The 18,805-nt window shown below is 43.0% G+C and overlaps 2 protein-coding genes across 13 annotated transcripts in view; both read left to right on the top strand.

Annotated features, from left to right (window-relative positions):
- The window catches only part of LOC100008920 (pro-neuregulin-1, membrane-bound isoform), a 231,320-nt gene that overhangs the window by 98,034 nt on the left and 114,481 nt on the right, over positions 1-18,805 (top strand). For 5 of the 12 annotated variants that reach the window (XM_017339048.3, XM_008252162.4, XM_002709544.5 and 2 more), the window contains exon 1: positions 16,641-17,307. The exons of the other annotated variants lie outside the window; for them this stretch is intronic. In XM_017339048.3, coding sequence (XP_017194537.2) covers positions 16,641-17,307 — 667 coding nt within the window. Of the gene's footprint in view, positions 1-16,640; positions 17,308-18,805 lie in introns of those variants that run through there. 12 annotated transcript variants of the gene reach the window in all.
- LOC138848506 (uncharacterized) lies at positions 16,131-16,316 on the top strand. The gene has a single exon (XM_070068539.1). It carries the CDS (start codon positions 16,131-16,133, stop codon positions 16,314-16,316), a length of 186 nt encoding a protein of 61 aa, XP_069924640.1.

Here is an 18,805-nt window from a genome sequence, read left to right on the forward strand (position 1 = left end):
AGCCACACAAATAGATTCCACCGTAAGACCATGGGCTCCCACTTTTAAAGTCTTTGCTGGTGTGCCAGACAGGAATTAGAAAGACTAAATATGTTAGAATCTAAACACCCTGGAAACAGGGACCCTTACAATATTTTCTCTAGTGTCCCCTTTCTTTCTCAGTCTTGGGTGGGACCTGGAACATGGGAGCATTAGGCATTTACTAGATAATCACTGAATGAATTAATCAGCGGAGCTGTCAGAGGCAGCAGGGACACCGCCAACCTGAAATATATTTGGGAAAAAATGAATGACGGGAGCCGACGCTGTGGCACAGCAGTTTAAGTCTTTGCTTGCAAATGCTGGCATCTCATATGGGAGTGCCAATTCATGTTCCAGCTGCTCTGCTTCCCATCTAGCTCCCTGCTGATGTGCTTGGGAAAGCAGACCAAGATGGGCCCCTGCAACCCACATGACAGACCCGGATGGAGTTCCTGGCTCTTGGCTCTAGCCTGGCCTAGTCCCAGCTGATGTAGCCATTTGGGGAGTGAGCCAGTGGATGGAAGCTCTCTTTCTCTGACTGTCTCTTCCTTTCTCTCTGTCACTCTGCCTTTCAAATAGACAAATCTTTTTTAAAAGAGAGAAAAAAATGAGAAATCAGTGGCATAAGGAAGCATTAAAAAAGTTAGCATTAACTGAAAGCAAATATTCTCTTTATACCTTAGTTTGAGTAGTTTCTAAATTGTACAGTTTTCAAATAGTGATCAAATTTCTTTAATGGTGACAGAAAAAAGTTTCTTCTAAGATCTGAGTTTTTTTATTTTTAAAGATTTATTTATTTATTTGAAAGGCAAAGTTACAGAGAGGCAGAAGCAGAGAACGAGAGAGAGAGATTGAGAGAGAGAGGTCTTCCATTCCCTGGTTCACTCTCCAAATGGCTGCCACAGCCAGAGCTGTGCTGATCCGAAGCCAGGAGCCAGGAGCCTCCTCCGGGTCTCACACATGGGTGCAGGAGCCCGAGGACTTGGGCCATCTTCCTCTGCTTTCTCAGGCCACAGCAGAGAGGTGGATCAAAAGTGGAGCAGCCAGGACTTGAACCGGCGCCCATTTGAGATGCCAGCAGTGCAGCCAGCCCCCTTACCTGCTATGCCACAGTGCTGGACCCCTAAAATCTGAGCTTATGGCATGATTTGCTCCCTCATTTTGGTGATGTAAGAAGAAATATGAGGAGTCTTCTAAAAAATTTCATGGAAAATGTGTAGTATGATAAAAACTATGCATGGGTTTCAAATATTTTTGCATCAAGATAAACATGTTTTAATTACCATGAACTTTTTGAAGTACGCTTATTTAAGCAACACAGGACTATTGTACTGTTGAGTATGTTAATTTTTTTTATTCATGTACTTAGTGGCCATATCACATAATGGATTGGTTTTATCATGGCCAGAATTGAGCCATGTAGCAGAAGTTAGTGGAAAACAAAGATGTTGCACATTAAATCTTGCTGTTGGAAAAAAAGGTGTACTGAATCATGATGTGTATGTGAATATGTATATTCTTTTTTTTTTTTTTTTTTTTTTTTGACAGGCAGAGTGGACAGTGAGAGAGAGAGACAGAGAGAAAGGTCTTCCTTTGCCCTTGGTTCACCCTCCAATGGCCGCCGCGGCCGGCGCGCTGCAGCCGGCGCACCGCGCTGATCCGATGGCAGGAGCCAGGAGCCAGGTGCTTTTCCTGGTCTGCCATGGGGTGCAGGGCCCAAGCACCTGGGCCATCCTCCACTGCACTCCCTGGCCACAGCAGAGGGCTGGCCTGGAAGAGGGGCAACCGGGACAGAATCCGGCGCCCCGACCGGGACTAGAACCCGGTGTGCCGGCGCCGCTAGGCGGAGGATTAGCCTATTGAGCCGCGGCACCGGCCTGTGAATATGTATATTCTTATCACATTTTTTTTTCGTGTTCACTTCCTCTTTATGTCCTCCCTCCCCATTTTAGTCTCGTGCAGGTCCAAATAAAAATTTTACAGTAGACGTTGACAAGCAATTATCTCATGTAATTGATGACCTTTTTTTTTTTTTGAAAGTTATCTTCCACTGGTGCAGTTGTTAATGCAACGTAGAATTATTTCTGCAGTTATAAGAAAAATAGTTCTTGCAATCAGATGGTTTGTATCTTGGCTTCACCATTTACAAGTTGTGTAAGCATGGATTATCTTTGTATCTTCCCTAATCCTTACTTTTCCCATCTATTAGGATTATAAGTAAAGACCTGATGTATATATTCTCCTTGGCACAATGTCTGACCTGCTTGGATTTCACCATCAGTCTTCCTTTTTCTAAGGTGATCCAGACCATACCACCAAGTTTGAATCATGCCTTCATTTTTCAACAGATCTTACTTGCTGCTTCAGGGAAAAGAATGACTGTAGACTGGAAAGCCTTTTAAATTCCTGATACCAAACCCACAGGCTCCAGCACATAAGTAGCCACTTAGTAAACATTTCAGAGATGGGCAGGTGGATAGATAGCTAAATAAATTAACATATACCTCAAGTCTTCAGCAATGGTAGCTTTTTTGAAAATCATATATATTACAGTGACCTTAAAATTTGAAATCTACTGCTTTTGCAAAGCAGGTCATCCTGAGGTTTTCCATTTTTACTTGCCAGCTTGCAAAAAGTTCGTTTAGATGCTGAACGGCAGATTTTCCAATCAGTGGCTACACGTTGGCTGAATTACAGTAATCCCATTTCATTTGGAGCTGGACAACTCAAGCGTTTTGCCCTGATTTTTTGACAATAGGGTAATTATTTTTGTACCCATTCGACACATTTTTCTTTTTCCTTCCCAGCCATAGGTTACCGTAGCACTCGCTGTCTCCAGGAGAGCAGTGAGTTCTGTGCGGGAGATGCCTAAAGATGGTTTATACCCTCGTTATGTTTGTTTTTTCAAATTTCAGAGACTTCTTTTTTTACTATTCTGCATCACCAAATGCTATACCCTAGAAAACTGCTGAATCAGCATTATCTCACCAGAGTCTTTGATTTTAAGGGTGTGAATGGGTAACAACAATTTAAATTTAGATGTGCCCTGAAGTTGGCCAGCCCCAATTTTTCCTTTGAAGTTTTTTTGGGGGTGAAAAAGAAGAAAGAGGGAATTGAGTTGTGAAAATACCTTTTAGGTGCCTTTCATTGCATTGAATAAACAACAGTTGACATGTGATAGAAGAGAGTGGGCTAAATTCAGGTACTTACCCTGGGGTTAAGGAGACTTAACCTGAGGATGGGTTATTTGTCTGACCTCCAGTAACAGAGTCATGGCAAAGCCTTGGGGAAGATTCTGAGAACTACTTCAGAAGATTTATGTTTCATTTTAGAAGGCTATCTAAAAGCGTTTCAAATCATTGGTGTTAAGCCCTGCCTTTCTTATGGGAAGTATTTGGGGGTAGAAAAGAAGCATATGGTTGAAACTCTCTGCACTGCAGTGATATGTAAAAGAAGTACTTTTCCTGCTAGGTTAAATTGCTCTGTGTGCCTCTTGCTGTCAGTGATATGATTTAGTTAAGTACAGATGCTTTTAGAGGGGCTTTGTGCTGCATCATACATATTTAATAGTGTATAAAATCACTGTGTGCATAGCTGGGTGGGAGATACATCACTGGAGAAGCTCAACCTCCATGTAGGAACCTCTGATCTTACAGTGTCCACTGACCAGTTGACCATTGGAAAAGGTAGATTCAGGCTGGGGCATCTTGAATGATCCAAGGATTCTATTTATTTCAGCAGAATGCAGCTTACTGTCTAACCCTGCTGATTTTGTCAGTGGTGTGAACTCTCTATTTTCCCTATTCACATTATTCATAACTGTTCCAGTTCCCTAGAGATTGAAGTATACCATTAAGGAAAATCCCTTCTCAGTAAATAAGTGGGATTAGGGATGGTGGAGGATGGGGTAAGAAAAAGCTCTTAGATTTTCTACAGCAATTAATAGTTTGTCATATAACGATACCTCTTTGCTACTAGATAATGGCTCAAATGATCTGAAACCTTGATCCTTGATGTAATCTTGAAATTTATCATAGGATGTCAGTTTCTTAAAAATGGTAGGGGAAGGTGCAGGGTGGGGAGAGAAGCAGTGGAGAAGTGGAAGTAACCAACTGGAGGTTACTAAGTGTGGAATGGTTGGTTTATTTTCTTTGCTTGGGCTAGGTTGGGTTTTCCTAATAAAACTTAATAAATCAGGATAAATTGTTAGTTAAAGATGGTGGCCAAAATCTGCCAAGAAGAAAAATTGTTAAAATTGCTTTCCTAGCTTTTATTATTGCTAGTTGAAGGAACTGGACAGTAAACAAACTCAGGCCTGTTACCCAGATTTTACAGATAACATTTTTCCTATATTTGCATCATATGTCTGCCTTTTGTATATTCATCAACTCTCTATTTTTGATGTAATTTCAAGTAAATTGCATAGATGAGGACATTTTTTCCCCACAGATATCCCAGTCTGTGTGACATGTATGCTTTATTATATTCTTTAAGAGAATATGTAGGTGATAAATTATGCCAGCAAACAGAATACATGTTTCTCTTGAACAAGCCATCACAGTTGGGCCAGAGGTTGCCCAGGCAGTCATATTTCGGTGGGTGACCCAGGCACTTCCAGCCTTCCTTTTCCTGTTCTCTGACCATTATGCCTTCTCCTGTCCTAGGTTTCTATTCTCTAAATTGAAAGAAGAGTAAGCCTGGCCCGCTAATTCTCAGATATTGACAGTTCTGGAGCTAATACATATTGGAACCACCACAGGGATGCTAGGCCGATGACTCATCTGAAGTGACAGTTTTCTTTCCTGTATATGCACTCCCTTCCTGTCCCTTGGAGTCTCTGTTGTACACCTTCCCACCACAGCAGTAGAGCTAATGGTGATGTTTCCATCATTCAAGTCATTTCTAATTCCCAGCTTGTTCCCAGGAAAAGCTTTTGTTGGGCTCTACCACCCACACCCTCTTAGTGTGAGGAAGTGATGTTGAATAACTGAGTCCAAATGTGAAAGTGTTCTCTGAGTATCTCTGAGAAAGAGGATCATTGAGTTGCGATCACTGGTGGTCCTGAGAGCCAGTGAAAGGTTCAAAGTGCAGCACAGTTATAGAGACCATCCCTGGCATAGTTAGAGAAGTTCTGAACTGTGCAATCAGTGGCTTGTATCTGTACTGGCAACGCGTAACTAAACACCTGCCCTTTGTAGAAATGAGCAGAAGGGGGCCATACATTCAATCTGAAATCCAGTCCTGACTCTCAAAATGATCTGAGGCTGCTGCTGTGGGTTAGTGGGTCAGGTTGCCACCGTGATGCCCCAGCATCCCATTTGGGAACTGGTTGGATTCCCAGCTGCTCCACTTCAGATCTGGTTCCCTGCATGTGCACCTGGCCAGAGTAGGGGCTGCCGCTGAGGATGGCCCATGTGCTTGGGCCCCCACACACACGTGGGAGACTAGGAAGAAGCTCCTGGCTCCTGGCTTTGGTCTCACCCTGCTCCAGCCATTGTGGCTGTTTGGGGGTGAGCCAGCAAATGGAAGATATCTCCCTCTCTCTCTCTCTCTCTGTCTCTCACTCTCTCTGTGTAATTCTGTCTTTCAGATGAAATAAACAGATCTTTAAAAATAAAAATAAAATTATTTATTTATATGTGACTCTAGGAAGATTACTTTTTACCTTTTGGGATTTTTTTTCATCTTTTATTGAATAAAATTCTTACAAAAGTTATGTTCCAGCTCTGACATTCAATGAAAAATTTAAATATAATTATTATTGCAATTACGGTTTGTCTTTCTATTGAAATTAAATTCCTTTGCTCCAAATAATTCTGAAATAGAAACCATACAAGTCATATCTGAGAGGGAAACAGAGGAAGAGAGCAAGCCAGTGAGTACTCCCAGATAGATATGAGTTCACTCCCCAAATACTAGAAACAGCTGAGACTGTGCAGGGCTGAAGCTGATAGTCGAACCTAATCTGGATCTCCCACATGGGTGGCAGGGACCCAGTTACTTGAACCATCACTGCTACCACACGTAGTCTGCATTAGCAGAAAGCTGGAGTCCTGAGGTGGAGCTGGGTTTCGAACCCAAGTACTCTTACATAGTCTACTGATGTCTAAACCACTAGGCTACATGCCTGTCCTGAAGCAAGGCGTTTTTAAACAAATCTAATCCTGGCAACAAACTGTATGATTTATGGTAGCTTTGAGTTGCAGGTCAGATCATAAGATATTTTTGACTTACAACTTTGAAATTCGTGTTTTTGAAGTAATAACAATGTAACAGAAAAAGCTTCCACCCCTTGGGCTGAGAAGCAGGAGAACATGAGGGTGACATTTTGTTTTAAAATGGGATATTTCTGCCTCTCTGAGCATCCTAAGGCTGTGGCCTGACAGTAGTATTGCCTGCCACTTTGGTGACTCACTCAGAATGTCAAAGCAGTTCGGGAAACCGCATGTGTTTTGATTCTAACTCTTCTGTTCCTTTGGTGAAAAACTTTACATTTTCATGTTGGGCAGCAGCAAGGAGAAAGAGCTGTGAAGATGCTCAAGAAAATGTGTATTGTAAGACGTTTGCTCTGCTCGAAGTCTTTTCAGATTCAGACACTTTGATCTTATTTAAAACAAGGACAATCCATGTAATTCCTCTCCTCAAGCTTGTATTCTGGATGAGTGTTTATTTGATGCATGGGTGTATGTGAGTCTCTGAGTAGCTGGTACTCTGATGAGTAATTCATGACAGACTTCACATGTGTAGAATCTCCTGCTAACCAGTTCTCTATTTTAAGCAGAAGATTTAAAACTCAAATTACACACATTTTTCTAGAGCATTTGCTGTAAGAGATATGCTGTGCTATATACTAACTATGTTTCTGGGTTGGTTTTGGACCAGTTTACAGACTCAGCTGACAAGCACCTGAACTTGAACCAAATCTCTTGTGCCTTAGTATGAGTCAAGTTCAATTTACTTCCGTTTTCAAAATGTCTCTGAATTTATATTAAACTGACATTGATTATTAGAGTATTTCTTCCTTATATTTAACCAAAATTTCTTTCATTACACTTACATATGCCCATTATTGTTTTTGTGAAATAAGGCTGGACTTGTATATATGCATAAAAGTCAAATATCCCTTGGATTTTTGCTGTATTTGCCATAAGACTCAAGGGAAGTGCCGGTGTTGTGGCATGGTGGGTTAAGCTGCTGCTTGCCATGCTAGTGTCTGTATTGGAGCACTGGTTCAAGTCCTTGCTGCTCCACTTCCATTCCAGCTTCCTGCTAATGGGCCTCAGAATTCAGCAGAGGATTGACCCACCCCTGCCTCCCATGTGGGAGATCTGGATGGAGCTCCAGGTCTGGAACAGATCTGGCTGTTGTGGTCATGTTGGGGTATAAACCAGCAGGTGCAGGCACTGTCTCTCTCTCTCTCCCTCTCTCTCTCTCTCTCTCTCTCTCTGTCTCGCCTCACCCTCCAAGTGGCTCTGCCTTTCAAATAAATAAATACTGAGTAAAAAAAAGACTCAAGGGAAAAACAGACCAAAAAAAAAAAAAAAAAGTCTCTCTCTTAGCTGTGCAGCTCTGTGCCCTGCACTTGACTGAAACAGAGAATATTAGAAAACAAAGCAAAGCTATTTGTTCCTGGTAACTAAGTCAATATATATAATGAAGATACTTACAAATTTTCATGGCAAATGGAATTAAAATGCAAGCTTTTGGTGCCAAAAATATTGAAATCTGTACCTAGTTTTCTATTTTTTTAAAGATTCATTTATTTATTTGAAAGTCATAGTTACAGAGAGGCAGAGACAGAGACAGAGAGGTCTTCCATCTGCTGGTTCACTCCCCAAATGGCCACAGTAGCTGGAGCTGAGCCGATCTGAAGCCAGGAGCCAGGAGCCTCCTCTGGGTCTCCCATGATGGTGCAGGGGCCCAAGGACTTGAGCCATCTTCCACTGCTTTCCCAGGCCATAGCAGAGAGCTGGATCAGAAGTGGAACAGCCGGGACTCGAACTGGTGCCCATATGGGATGCAGGCATTGCAGGCAGTAGCTTTACCCTCTATGCCACAGCGTCAGCCCCATAGTTTTCTATTAATACGCGTGTTCTGTGAATGTTTTGAAGACCTCCTCATATTGCTGTAGTAAGTTATGAATGACCTCTTATCCATGTAGTACCAGTACAGTCATGATCATTCTCTTTTTTGTTTTCCTTCTCTCCATATCTCCCTGTCTCTCACACACACTGATATTCCTTGATTAAATGTTATTTGCATTTGTAAAGCTCTAATGTGGAGTACCCCTTTCTTGAAGATGTGTTCCCATAGTTTGTACAGCCTTCTTCAGTGTAGTTTCTGTATGATGCATCCACTGAGCAGATACTTACTGAATGCTTCTGTGTGCCCGAACTGTTCAAGATGCCAGGGACAGAGTAGTGGAAGCAGACACAAGTGTTTGCCCTCATCATCATGCTGGTGGTGACTCCTCCACACATTTGATCAAAAGCACGTTGTGTAAACAAAAAATACAGGATCGCTGCCACTTTCCCCTCATCCTTTGCTCATGTTTCTAGTACATTCTAAATAAGGGAGTGGGAACGAGCTGAACAGTGGCAAACAATATTTTGTTTATAAAATGGGACAGAATGGTATGCATTTGTTCATTTTCTCATCAAATGTTTTTCAAATTAAGACTGTGACATATCAATTTATGATATTTTTTCTGCTTTTGGGGTCCTTCGGATAAAGTACTGTATCACAAATGTCAGTTCGAAGTTTGTAGCTAGTAATGTCAGAGTGAGTCAGTGCTGCATCACTTATTGATTATCAGTGGAAGGAAGGGCAGTCTACCCATAAAAAAAATCTTATATTAGTGCAGCCCACTAGTAAAACTAGTCAGATATGTTTTCTCTTTTAAAATTAAATGTTGAAAAGGCTGAAACCATGATGAGTGTCCAGTATATTTTTTATTGACTTAAAGGTCACATAACATGGAATTAGTCTTTTTAAAGTGAACATCTCAGGGGCATGTATCACAGTGTCTGTACCCACCACTTCCATCTGGTTCCAAGACATATGTCCAGTGTAACTTTAAAAGAAAGTAAAATTAGAGGGTAGTGTTGTGGTATAGCAGGTAAAGCTACCATCTGAGATACCGGTATCCTGTATGGGTACTGGTTCAAGTCCCAGATGCTCTGATCCAGTTCCCTGCTAAATGGCCTGGGAAAGCAACGAAGGGTGCCCAAGTGCTGGACCCCTGCACCTATGTGAGAGATCCAGGAGGAGTTTCTGGCTCCTTGTTTCAGCCTGGCCCAGCCCTGTACTGTTGTGGCTATCTGAGGAGTGAACCGGTGGATGGAAGACACTCTCTCTCTCTCTTTCTCTCTCTCTCTCTCCCCCTCCCCCCCTCCTTGTCTCTCCCTGTCTCTGTGTAACTCTGACTTTCCAATAAATAAATCTTTTAAAAATGGTAGTAAAATTAGAAACAAATGGTGTTTGTACATATCCCATGATTTTACGTATGGACAATGAGAAACTAGCAAGATCTCAAAAAAATGCACCGTAACTGTCATAAATAATACAAATATATTTCTATATAAAATTCTCATATACTCATCATTGAGATTGCTTAGTGTATCTTGAGTGGGGAAAAAGGAATCTCAACTCATAAAGAACAAAATGTACCAGAGTAAATTGATCATCATCATGTAATAAAATGAGCACACGCAAGCACAGTCAATAGCATTGAATACAGACTCTCACAAAATCATTCTTCACCTTAGTCAACTTGTCTTCTCTGAGAACAGTTTTTCCGGATCACAGCAGAATCACAGTCATGACTCACCTTCACAGTGGGCACAAAACACCTGCCCAGGAAGGTGACGTGGGCCTCATCTCATCCCTGTAGCATCACAGGTAGGTAGAAGAAAAGCCAGTAACATATGGGTTTGGTTTGCCCTCAGCACTTTTTGCTTTAGTTGGAGAGAGAATTACTGGCAAAACAGTTCACAAACTGGTTTATTCTAAAGTTTCCATCTGCTGAACATATCTGCGGTGATTGAGAGTTTAGCCTCGGTGTGACAACCATTTGACTAGAACCAGCGAACTTCACATAAAGCATATTTTGGAACTATCAGAGAAATTTAAATTTGGTAAGGAGGTAACTGAATTGTATGAAAAAAATAGAGGGGGGTATATGGAGGGTATTTAAGATCCGTGAACTGATATGGAAAGTCATCGGTTTATTAGGGATGTTGTAATCTGTGTGATTCCAACTTAGTTAAAAACAAAACTGAACAAGGGGCAGGCATTGAAGCGCAGTGGGTTCATCTACTGCTCAGGACACCCAAATCCCATATTGAAGTGCCTGGGTTCAAGTCTTGCCTCTCTACTTTCCATCAAGCTTCCTGCTAATGTGCACCCTGGGAAGTGGCTGGTGATGGCTCTAGTGCTTAGATCCCTGCCACCTATGTGGGAGACCCAGATGAAGTTCCTAGTTCCTGGCTACGACATGGTACAGCCCCCAGATGTTGTGGGCATTTGAGGAACGAACAGTGAATAGAAGATCTTTCACTGTCTTCCTCTCTTTGTCACCCTTGCTTTCAAAATAAATAAAGATATATTTTAAAAACAAACAAATAAGACCTATGAGTTGAATGCATAGAACAGTCGTAGGTTTGAGATAACCAGATAGTGATAATCCTTGCCTTTAAAGAAAGTGCCCTCAGTCCCCTTCTCAGCCTTGTCCATGTGACATAATTACATAATAATGCATGGCTGTGAAAATGCGCCCAAGGAATGGTGCAGGTGCAAAATGCTGGGGCTGTGATTTGAAAACCTAGGAAGGGATGCAGGAGCTGACTCAGCCAAGGGGATGTTTCTGGATGGGTGGAGGAGGCTGAGTCCTTTGAGTACTTAGACTTACACAGCAATAAAGTTTTGCATTCATTAAGTCTTTGAGCTTCTTTAGGAAAATCACGATTTTGTAATTCATTAGAAAATAAACAAATACTTTACAATTCACACAGTTATCTCCAAACACAAAATAATTGCTGTCTTTGTTTATTCTGTACTACATACTGTCAAGTAAATTCTACATGTTTCAACCATAAATATGAGGTGCAAGGGTGCACTTTTCAGTGATAGGTTTTTCAGAGTCAAATAACAAAATAGGAAAAGGTAAAGAGAGAAGATAAGTTTGTGTATTGTGACCAAAAGCAAAGTGGCATTCATCATCCTCTTTTAGCTCCTAGAGCTTTGCTACACACTTCAGATAATAAAATAAACAAAATTAATGCAGAACTAACTGTCCTTGCTTGAATTGAAGTAGCAGAGAGATTGAATATTTTTTTGATTGATGATATAGTAGGACTTTTTCTTCACCGAAGATGGCTTAGAAGGATCAGGATATTATAGAAGTGGATTGGAAATAGAAGTGTATTTGACTTTGTCCTGCCAGATTCTATTCTATATTATTATGTCTCCTCTGACCCAGGCTGACTTACTAGCATTTTCTTCCTTACCTTTCATGGTGGATATTTGGGGCTATAGATTCTTTTGTCACTCTCCATCAGATTTATTTTCCTCATCCTTGAATCAGGATGGGTGCTGTGGCTAGTTAACTGGTAGGATGCAGTGGAAATAACCTGTGCTGCTTCCAAGCCTGCGTTTCAACAGCCTTCCTCCCTCCTCAGAGGCTTCCTCTCAGAACCCAACCACCATGCAGGGAGAGGCGCCAGTCCTGTGGCAAGGCCACAGGTGGGTGCACCAATCAGCAGCCCCAGCCGGGCTCCTGTTGCCATCTGATGTGAATGCCAGTGTGTATGAGGACATCTTGTCTCAGTCTGGTTGCACCTGCAGCTGGCCGCAGCCACAGCTGACATCGAACAGAACAGAAGAGCCACTCTGTGGAACGCAGTAAACCTACACAGTAGTGAGCTCTAACAAGACGGTTGTGGATTTAACCTGCTTCAGGGCTTGTTCTGCAGCAACACTAACTGAAGTAGCTTCCCAAAGAGAGTCCTGGAACAGAGACCACGGAAGAACTCAAAAAGATAATATTTAAGTGGCCTGTGTTTAATCCTCATAACTTCTGAAAATCACTAACCTAAATTGTAGAAGATTCTTATTTTGTAAACTAGGTACCTTTAAGTTTGTTTACAACTATATTAAGGTAATTATTCCTATTTAATGGTTATACTTTCTAGTTCTCTGTTCACTCATAGAAGTAATATGTGAGCTACATATAATAGATGCACTATTTTGAATAAAAAAGGAAAACAGTATACTTTAGCAGAAATATCATGAGTTAAATCTTGCTTAAATCTTGGCCCTATCATTTATTTATCTATTTTTAAATGTTCTTTACTTTTATTTATTCCAGAGGCAAAGAGATACAGGATGGGGTGAGGGGGGGAGGGTGGTGGGAAGACAGGAAAAAAATCTCTAATCCTCTGACTTACTCAGCAGATGCCTACAACAGACAAAACTGGGCCAGGTCCAAGTCAGGAACCAGGAACTCAAAGCATGTGTCCCACATAGTTGGCAGGAACACAATTACTTGAGCCATCACTGCTACCTCCCAGGGTTGGCATTAGCAAGAACCTAGAATCAGGAGCCAGAGCCAAGAGTCCAACCCAGGCCCTCTGACATGAGACATAGGCATCTTAACTGTTGCCTTATGCCAAATGACCACCCCATTGGCCCTACCATTTAATGCCTGTGTTTCCCTGGCTAAATTGTTTATGCTGCCTCGTGCCCATGTTTCTTTGTTTTCAAGATAAAATGGTCTGTATGGGATTATGAAGATCAGAAATAATTTACTATGATCATAGCAGAATGCTGGGCACAAAGGTAGCTATCAATTAACTTTTATTGTTAGGAAGCCGATGGCTTTAAAAAGCAGTGAAGAGGACGTGGAAACATGGTGTCCCTAGGCTTTATTGTGAGTGCTGCGTAAAGGGTTAAAATGGTATATACTTTTGTGCTTTATCATTCACACTGCGCTTCCTCACTTACTGCTATAAAGACTTTTTTTAAGATTCATTTATTTATTTGAAAGGTTGGGGGGGGGGGGAGATCTTCCATCTGGTGGTTCCTTCCCCAGACAGCCAACACAGTCAGAACTGGACCAGACTGAAGCCAGGAGCCTGGAATTCCATCCTTATCTCCCACATGCATGTCAGAAGTCCAAGTATATGGACCACTGTCTGCTGCCTTCCCAGGAGCATTAGCAGAAAACTGCATCAGAAGTAGATTTCCAGGGGCTTGAACCAGCACTCCGATAACAGACTTGCTGGTGTCCCAAGCAGTAGCTTAACCTTCTGCATCAAAACACTTCCCCCGATATTGAGGATTGGATGAAGGGATGAGGGTAGCTTCTGGCTTTAAGTCCTAAGGGTAGAACTAATAGAGAATTCCTTGTATTATTTTTACCTCTTGTCCTACTCCCATTGCTCTACTCATATTCCTCATCTAACTTGATGGGGAAAATCCAAATTTATAGGGAGCCAGCCCTCTGCAAACTGATCTTGGCACCAAGTTGCCATGGGATCCATAAAAAACATTTCTAGCAGGACACATACATAGCCCAAAGTCTGAGTTGTGTAGAACAGAGAAAAGATTAGCTTGATGGTCTGTAGGATTCTGAATTTGGTGTTTGTCCTAGCCTTTGTGTAATACTTTTTCTTGGTCAGTGTTGGGAATTTTTAATATGGCAACTAGAGTACTGCCTAGTAATTTTTTGTCTGCTGAATATGTTTTCTTAAAATGACTAAGGTGAATGAGTAATTGTGATTGGTACAAGTTAAGGAGCATTTTATTTTTCCTTTTTTTTTTTTTGACAATGTGTTATTGTTCTTGCTATTTTCTCCTACCTGCCTGACTTGCAGATAACTGAACTGCATTTTGATCTTTGAAATTTAGCTGACCCTGACCATGGATGAAATCCCAATGTATTATACTTGAATATAAAATTGCTTTGGGACAGAATCGAAAAACCAAGTGCCCTATATTTAAACTAGGTGATCACTGAAGGAATTATAAATTGCCCTAGTTTAGCATAAACATTTACCTGCTGGTAATATGTTTAAATATTTACATGAATATTGATAATTAGGAAAGTAATATCTGTTTGAATACTTTAAATTCATCAATGGAGATTTTCTACAATGTGAAATTTCACGTCCATCATTAGAATCTTTGTAAAAGAGCTCTCACTATTTTAAAATCAAATCATTAAAGCTAGAAAATAAACACAGCAAGTATTTTAAAATACAAGTTATAATTATATAGATGTAGTTTATATAGAGGCGAACTTAAGGATAACTCATTTTGCCCATAAGCTCATTATAGTCATGGTTACAATTATGCAAATTGGCTCAGGCTTTTGTTGTTGTTAGTGATGGTACTGCAAACATGTTAATATATTAATACTCTTTAAATCATTTATAATTATGGACTAATTTCTTCTTGAACGAAATGATGATATTCTCGTCTTATGCCACTTAAAGCTTAAGCATGGCTGAAAGCAGTGGGGATTGTACTACATAAAAAGTATTTTGTGCTTCAAACAGTTTTTTCCGGACTTGAGCTCTAATCTTACTGCCTTGGGGATGGCTATCGTGGATATACGGTGCAGATTGACACACAGTTTTTGTTGGTGTTGGTGAACAGAATGGCTCCTTGGAAACCATTTGTATGTCCATTCCCAGTGAAGTGAGGACTGCCACACAGCAGAATGTTCAGAGAGCCTGGGTTCTCTGTTAAGGTCATGGCATTTCTTCCTGTGTTTTAATGACTTCTGTTTTCAAGGGAAGAAACAGCCTCATTGAAACCCTCTGTAAGACAGAGCTCCTGAAACCTAACCTAAAAGGCGTGCTCTTAAAGAAACCCCTTCTTAATACTTGCAGTGCGGTTGTAGCTGAAGACATGTGGTATCTATTACAGCACCCAGGGAATTCAAACCTCTGCAGCAAGTCACAGGCAAAGGCTAATTTAAAAATGAAGTGGTAGTCCTAGCTCTGTTACTTGCCAGTGTTTCCTATTAACTTGGCATTCGTCTGGTCTCCTTTGGGTGGGACGGGGACCGGAATGCGGATGTGTGGACTTCTATCCACCTCCCCTAGCACCGGCTTTCTCTCATGCATCCTCAGCATTTCACATGGGGCACTGCAAGCCTCACACGGTCATAGCAAAAAAGCAGAGCTGTCCATGGTTAGAAAAATGTTCTAACTGTTGGTTGAGAATCAGGTAATCGCCGTCCTCTTGGTGAACAAAACTTATCCGAGGGCTAGGCGAGGAATGCTATCTCCAGCGGCAGGCAGGAAGAAATTGCTGTTGAAAAGCTTTACCTCTCTAGGGAGGAATCAGATATCAGACTTTGCCAAGCCTCAGGTCCAACCCATAAGGTCCCACCTACATCCCCCGCCCCATCCCAGCTTTGTTAGATGGCTAGCATCGATCGACAGCTTTTTCTGACCCAACAGTGGGTGAAGGAAAGAGAGCCAGCAAGACTGAGAAAAGCAAGGTTGGGGGTGGGGGGAGCGGTGGGGACGAGGAGGAGGTGGAAGACTGGGGCCGCTTTTGTAGAGAGAGAGAAAGGAAGGGGGTGGGGGTCTGGGACTAAGCTTAACTGATGCCTGCCTGCTTCTCTTTGATTTGATGGTCTTTATTCCTTCTAATTGGATAAAATAGGAAGTCACTGGCAGTCCTGTGTTGCTGGGTGTACTGTACTGATTTCACTCAGACCAGCCAGCAGCTCTAGAGTGGGGAGAGAGAGTGGGGGTGGGGAGAGGAGAGAGAGACAGGAAGAGAGAGAGAAGAGGGAGAAGTGAGAGAAAAGAGAGAGAGACCTGTTTGGGATGAGGAGGGGAAAGAAAGCGAGAGACTACGAAGAAGGGAAGAGGCGCAGAGGAAGAAAGTGAGCGCTCAGAGAGGACAAAGAGGTGTGGTGTTGGGGGTGGGGGTGGAGGCAGGGCGGGGAAGGGAGTTACCGCCCCTCCCGGCCGCGCGCTTCCCTTCAGCTCCCTCGGTGAGGCTGGCTGTTTGCAGTGATGCTTGGAGGGCAGGCACCTGCTGCTCTGTAATGATTCAGCCTCTTTCAGCCTCCGCGTTAACACAACAGGATGCTGTTGCTACTGTCACTGCTGCCTCTCCTGCCGCCGCCGCCGCTGCTGCCGCCGCCGCCGCTGCTCCTGTTTTTGCTTTTACTTCTCCTGCATGACAGTTGTTTTCTTCATCTAAGCAGACACCAGCTTCAGATGCTCGGGGTGAGGAACCTGCCTTTCAGTTTGGGCTACTGGTTTACTTAATTAACCAGGGAGCAAGCAGCTCCCGCCGCCGTGTTGGCCCCTGTCCTCTTGATCAGCCGGGATGGTTCGGAGAAGCATTTAAAAGAACTAGAAAAGTGGCCCAGAAACAACAGCTTAGAGAATTATATACTTTTATTTCATAGTTGAGAGAAGCTTTTTTTTTTTTAAATTATCCTTCCTCCTGAACTCCTCTTGCTTTGGATAATGGCCTTGGACTTGGACGACTTATCGATTTCCCCCTCTAAGATGCTGTATCATTTGGGTGGGGGGGGCTCTGCGTGGTAATGGACCGTGTGAGAGGCCAGGCCTTCTGGAGGTGAGCCCATGGAGATTTATTCCCCAGACATGTCTGAGGTAGCCACTGAGAGGTCCTCCAGCCCCTCCACTCAGCTGAGTGCAGACCCATCTCTTGACGGGCTTCCGGCGGCCGAAGACATGCCCGAGACCCAGACGGAAGATGGGAGGACCCCCGGACTCGTGGGTCTGGCCGTGCCCTGCTGTGTGTGCCTGGAAGCCGAGCGCCTGAGAGGTTGCCTCAACTCAGAGAAAATCTGCATTGTCCCCATCCTGGCGTGCCTCGTCAGCCTCTGCCTCTGCATCGCCGGCCTCAAGTGGGTCTTTGTGGACAAGATATTTGAGTATGACTCTCCCACTCACCTTGACCCTGGGGGGTTGGGCCAGGACCCTGTGATTTCTCTGGCTCCCACTGCTGCCTCAGCTGTGTGGGTATCGTCTGAGGCGTACACTTCACCTGTGTCTGGGGCTCAGTCCGAAGCTGAGGTTCAAGTTACAGTGCAAGTTGACAATGGTGTTGTGTCCTCTAAGCCTTCAGCGGCACTGACCCCGAAGAACCGTGTCTTTGCTTTTTCCTTCCTGCCTTCCACGGCGCCGTCCTTTCCCTCGCCTACTCGGAACCCTGAGGTGAGAACACCCAAGTCTGCAACTCAGCCACAAACAACAGAAACTAATCTCCAAACTGCTCCTAAACTTTGTAAGTAGAGAGAGATGTGGTGACGATGGACGAAGGAAAGGGGTGGGCTTGGAGTGCTCTAGAGCTTGGCGCCCATCCCTTTCTTGCATTTTACTTGCATGGTTTTCTTTGATCGCATCATGTGCCTGAGTTGATGGGGTGGCTCGAAAGGGATGCGCAGAGAAATCTGGTGAACGCCTGGTGTGAATCCATGCACTGACTGCGGCTCCCTCTAGCTGCATTGTTAAGTCTGGGGTCAGGGATCCAAGTCAGGTTTAAATTGAAGTTCAGTTCAGTTTATTTCTCACACTTTTTTAAAAGCCAAACGTTGGGGCATCCTTTCCCTTTATTTCTGTGTACGTGTAACTTCTTCATGTCTCTGAGTTTTATTTTGTTTCTTTTTCCCATTGTGGACTTCTGGATACCCTCTGCCTCCCAGCAGCCCCAAGCTGCCCATTACATTTCTCTCCCTGTTCTCTCTATTCCCTGGCCTGCGTTCTCCTCACCACCAGCCCCTGCCCTTTGACTTTTGATTGATTCTTTCTGAAATTGAAGCAAGTCCTAAGACGTTTCCAGTGCTCACCTTTCACTAGCTGGAGACTCTTGTTTCCCTTGTCCCTGTCGTAGTTCAGGCCACCAAGCACTTATTTGGGGCAGCTTTGTTTTGTTCAGAATGCAGGACAACTCTGCACGAAGGGATTTTCCCAGAGGAGTTTTGTCTTCTGTACGCCGGTGTTTTAAGAGCTTCCTTGGCAGTCATTTCAAAGCATAGGATCTATTAGTAAGATACATCGTTGTTTTAGACATGTGTCATTTCAGTCCGTCAGATTGCAGCAGCTTGGTTTAATGATCTGCAAGTGCAGAGAGCCCACGCTCCTAAAACAATACAGAGCAATATATTGCTGTTTGCACTGGCTCACTGCAATAGCTTTATAAAGAAAGTTGACAAGAATGAAACCATGACTCGTCAGATTGTTCTAAACGGCAGTGTAGAGGGAGGCGTTCTCCGGAGCCTTTTAAAATATTTCCAGACTTGAAACAGATTCTTGTTTATTTTTGCTTTATCTTCTCCATTTTTTGCCATTGATGAGTATTGACTACGTGGAAACAAGTAAAAGATCAGAGGCTTTGGTTCTTAATAACTGTGTAACATCCCTTAAAGAGTTAAAAGATAGTTGAAGGTAAGGATTCTGTGATGCAATACCCCCTTGCTCTGGTTCCCTCTCGACTGTAATAAAGAATGAGAAATATCTTTTGCAGACCTTATGTTCAGTATGAAGTGGAGCTCTGTGCTAGGGAAACAGAAAAACTTGGTTTGTGATTCAAGAACCTTTCACACAGGCAGCTTTCAGGGCGAAGATGGAAGGGGAAAAAAAAAGGAGAGAGAGAGAGGCTTGTTTTCCAGGTGTGATTACAGGAAACCTCTATGCCTATGCCGACGCTGCTTTGTGTCTTTACCAAATCCCCGAAGCACAGTTCCGGAGCTGACATTCTCCGCTGCCTTCAGCGCCTCTTCCCA

This window comes from Oryctolagus cuniculus, chromosome 2 (genome assembly GCF_964237555.1).
Source record: "Oryctolagus cuniculus chromosome 2, mOryCun1.1, whole genome shotgun sequence".
Taxonomy (NCBI): Eukaryota; Metazoa; Chordata; class Mammalia; order Lagomorpha; family Leporidae; genus Oryctolagus; species Oryctolagus cuniculus.

Coding starts and splice junctions, on each gene's coding strand:
- LOC138848506 (XM_070068539.1), top strand. CDS start 16,131: ATGCTGTTGCTACTGTCACTGCTGCCTCTCCTGCCGCCGCCGCCGCTG.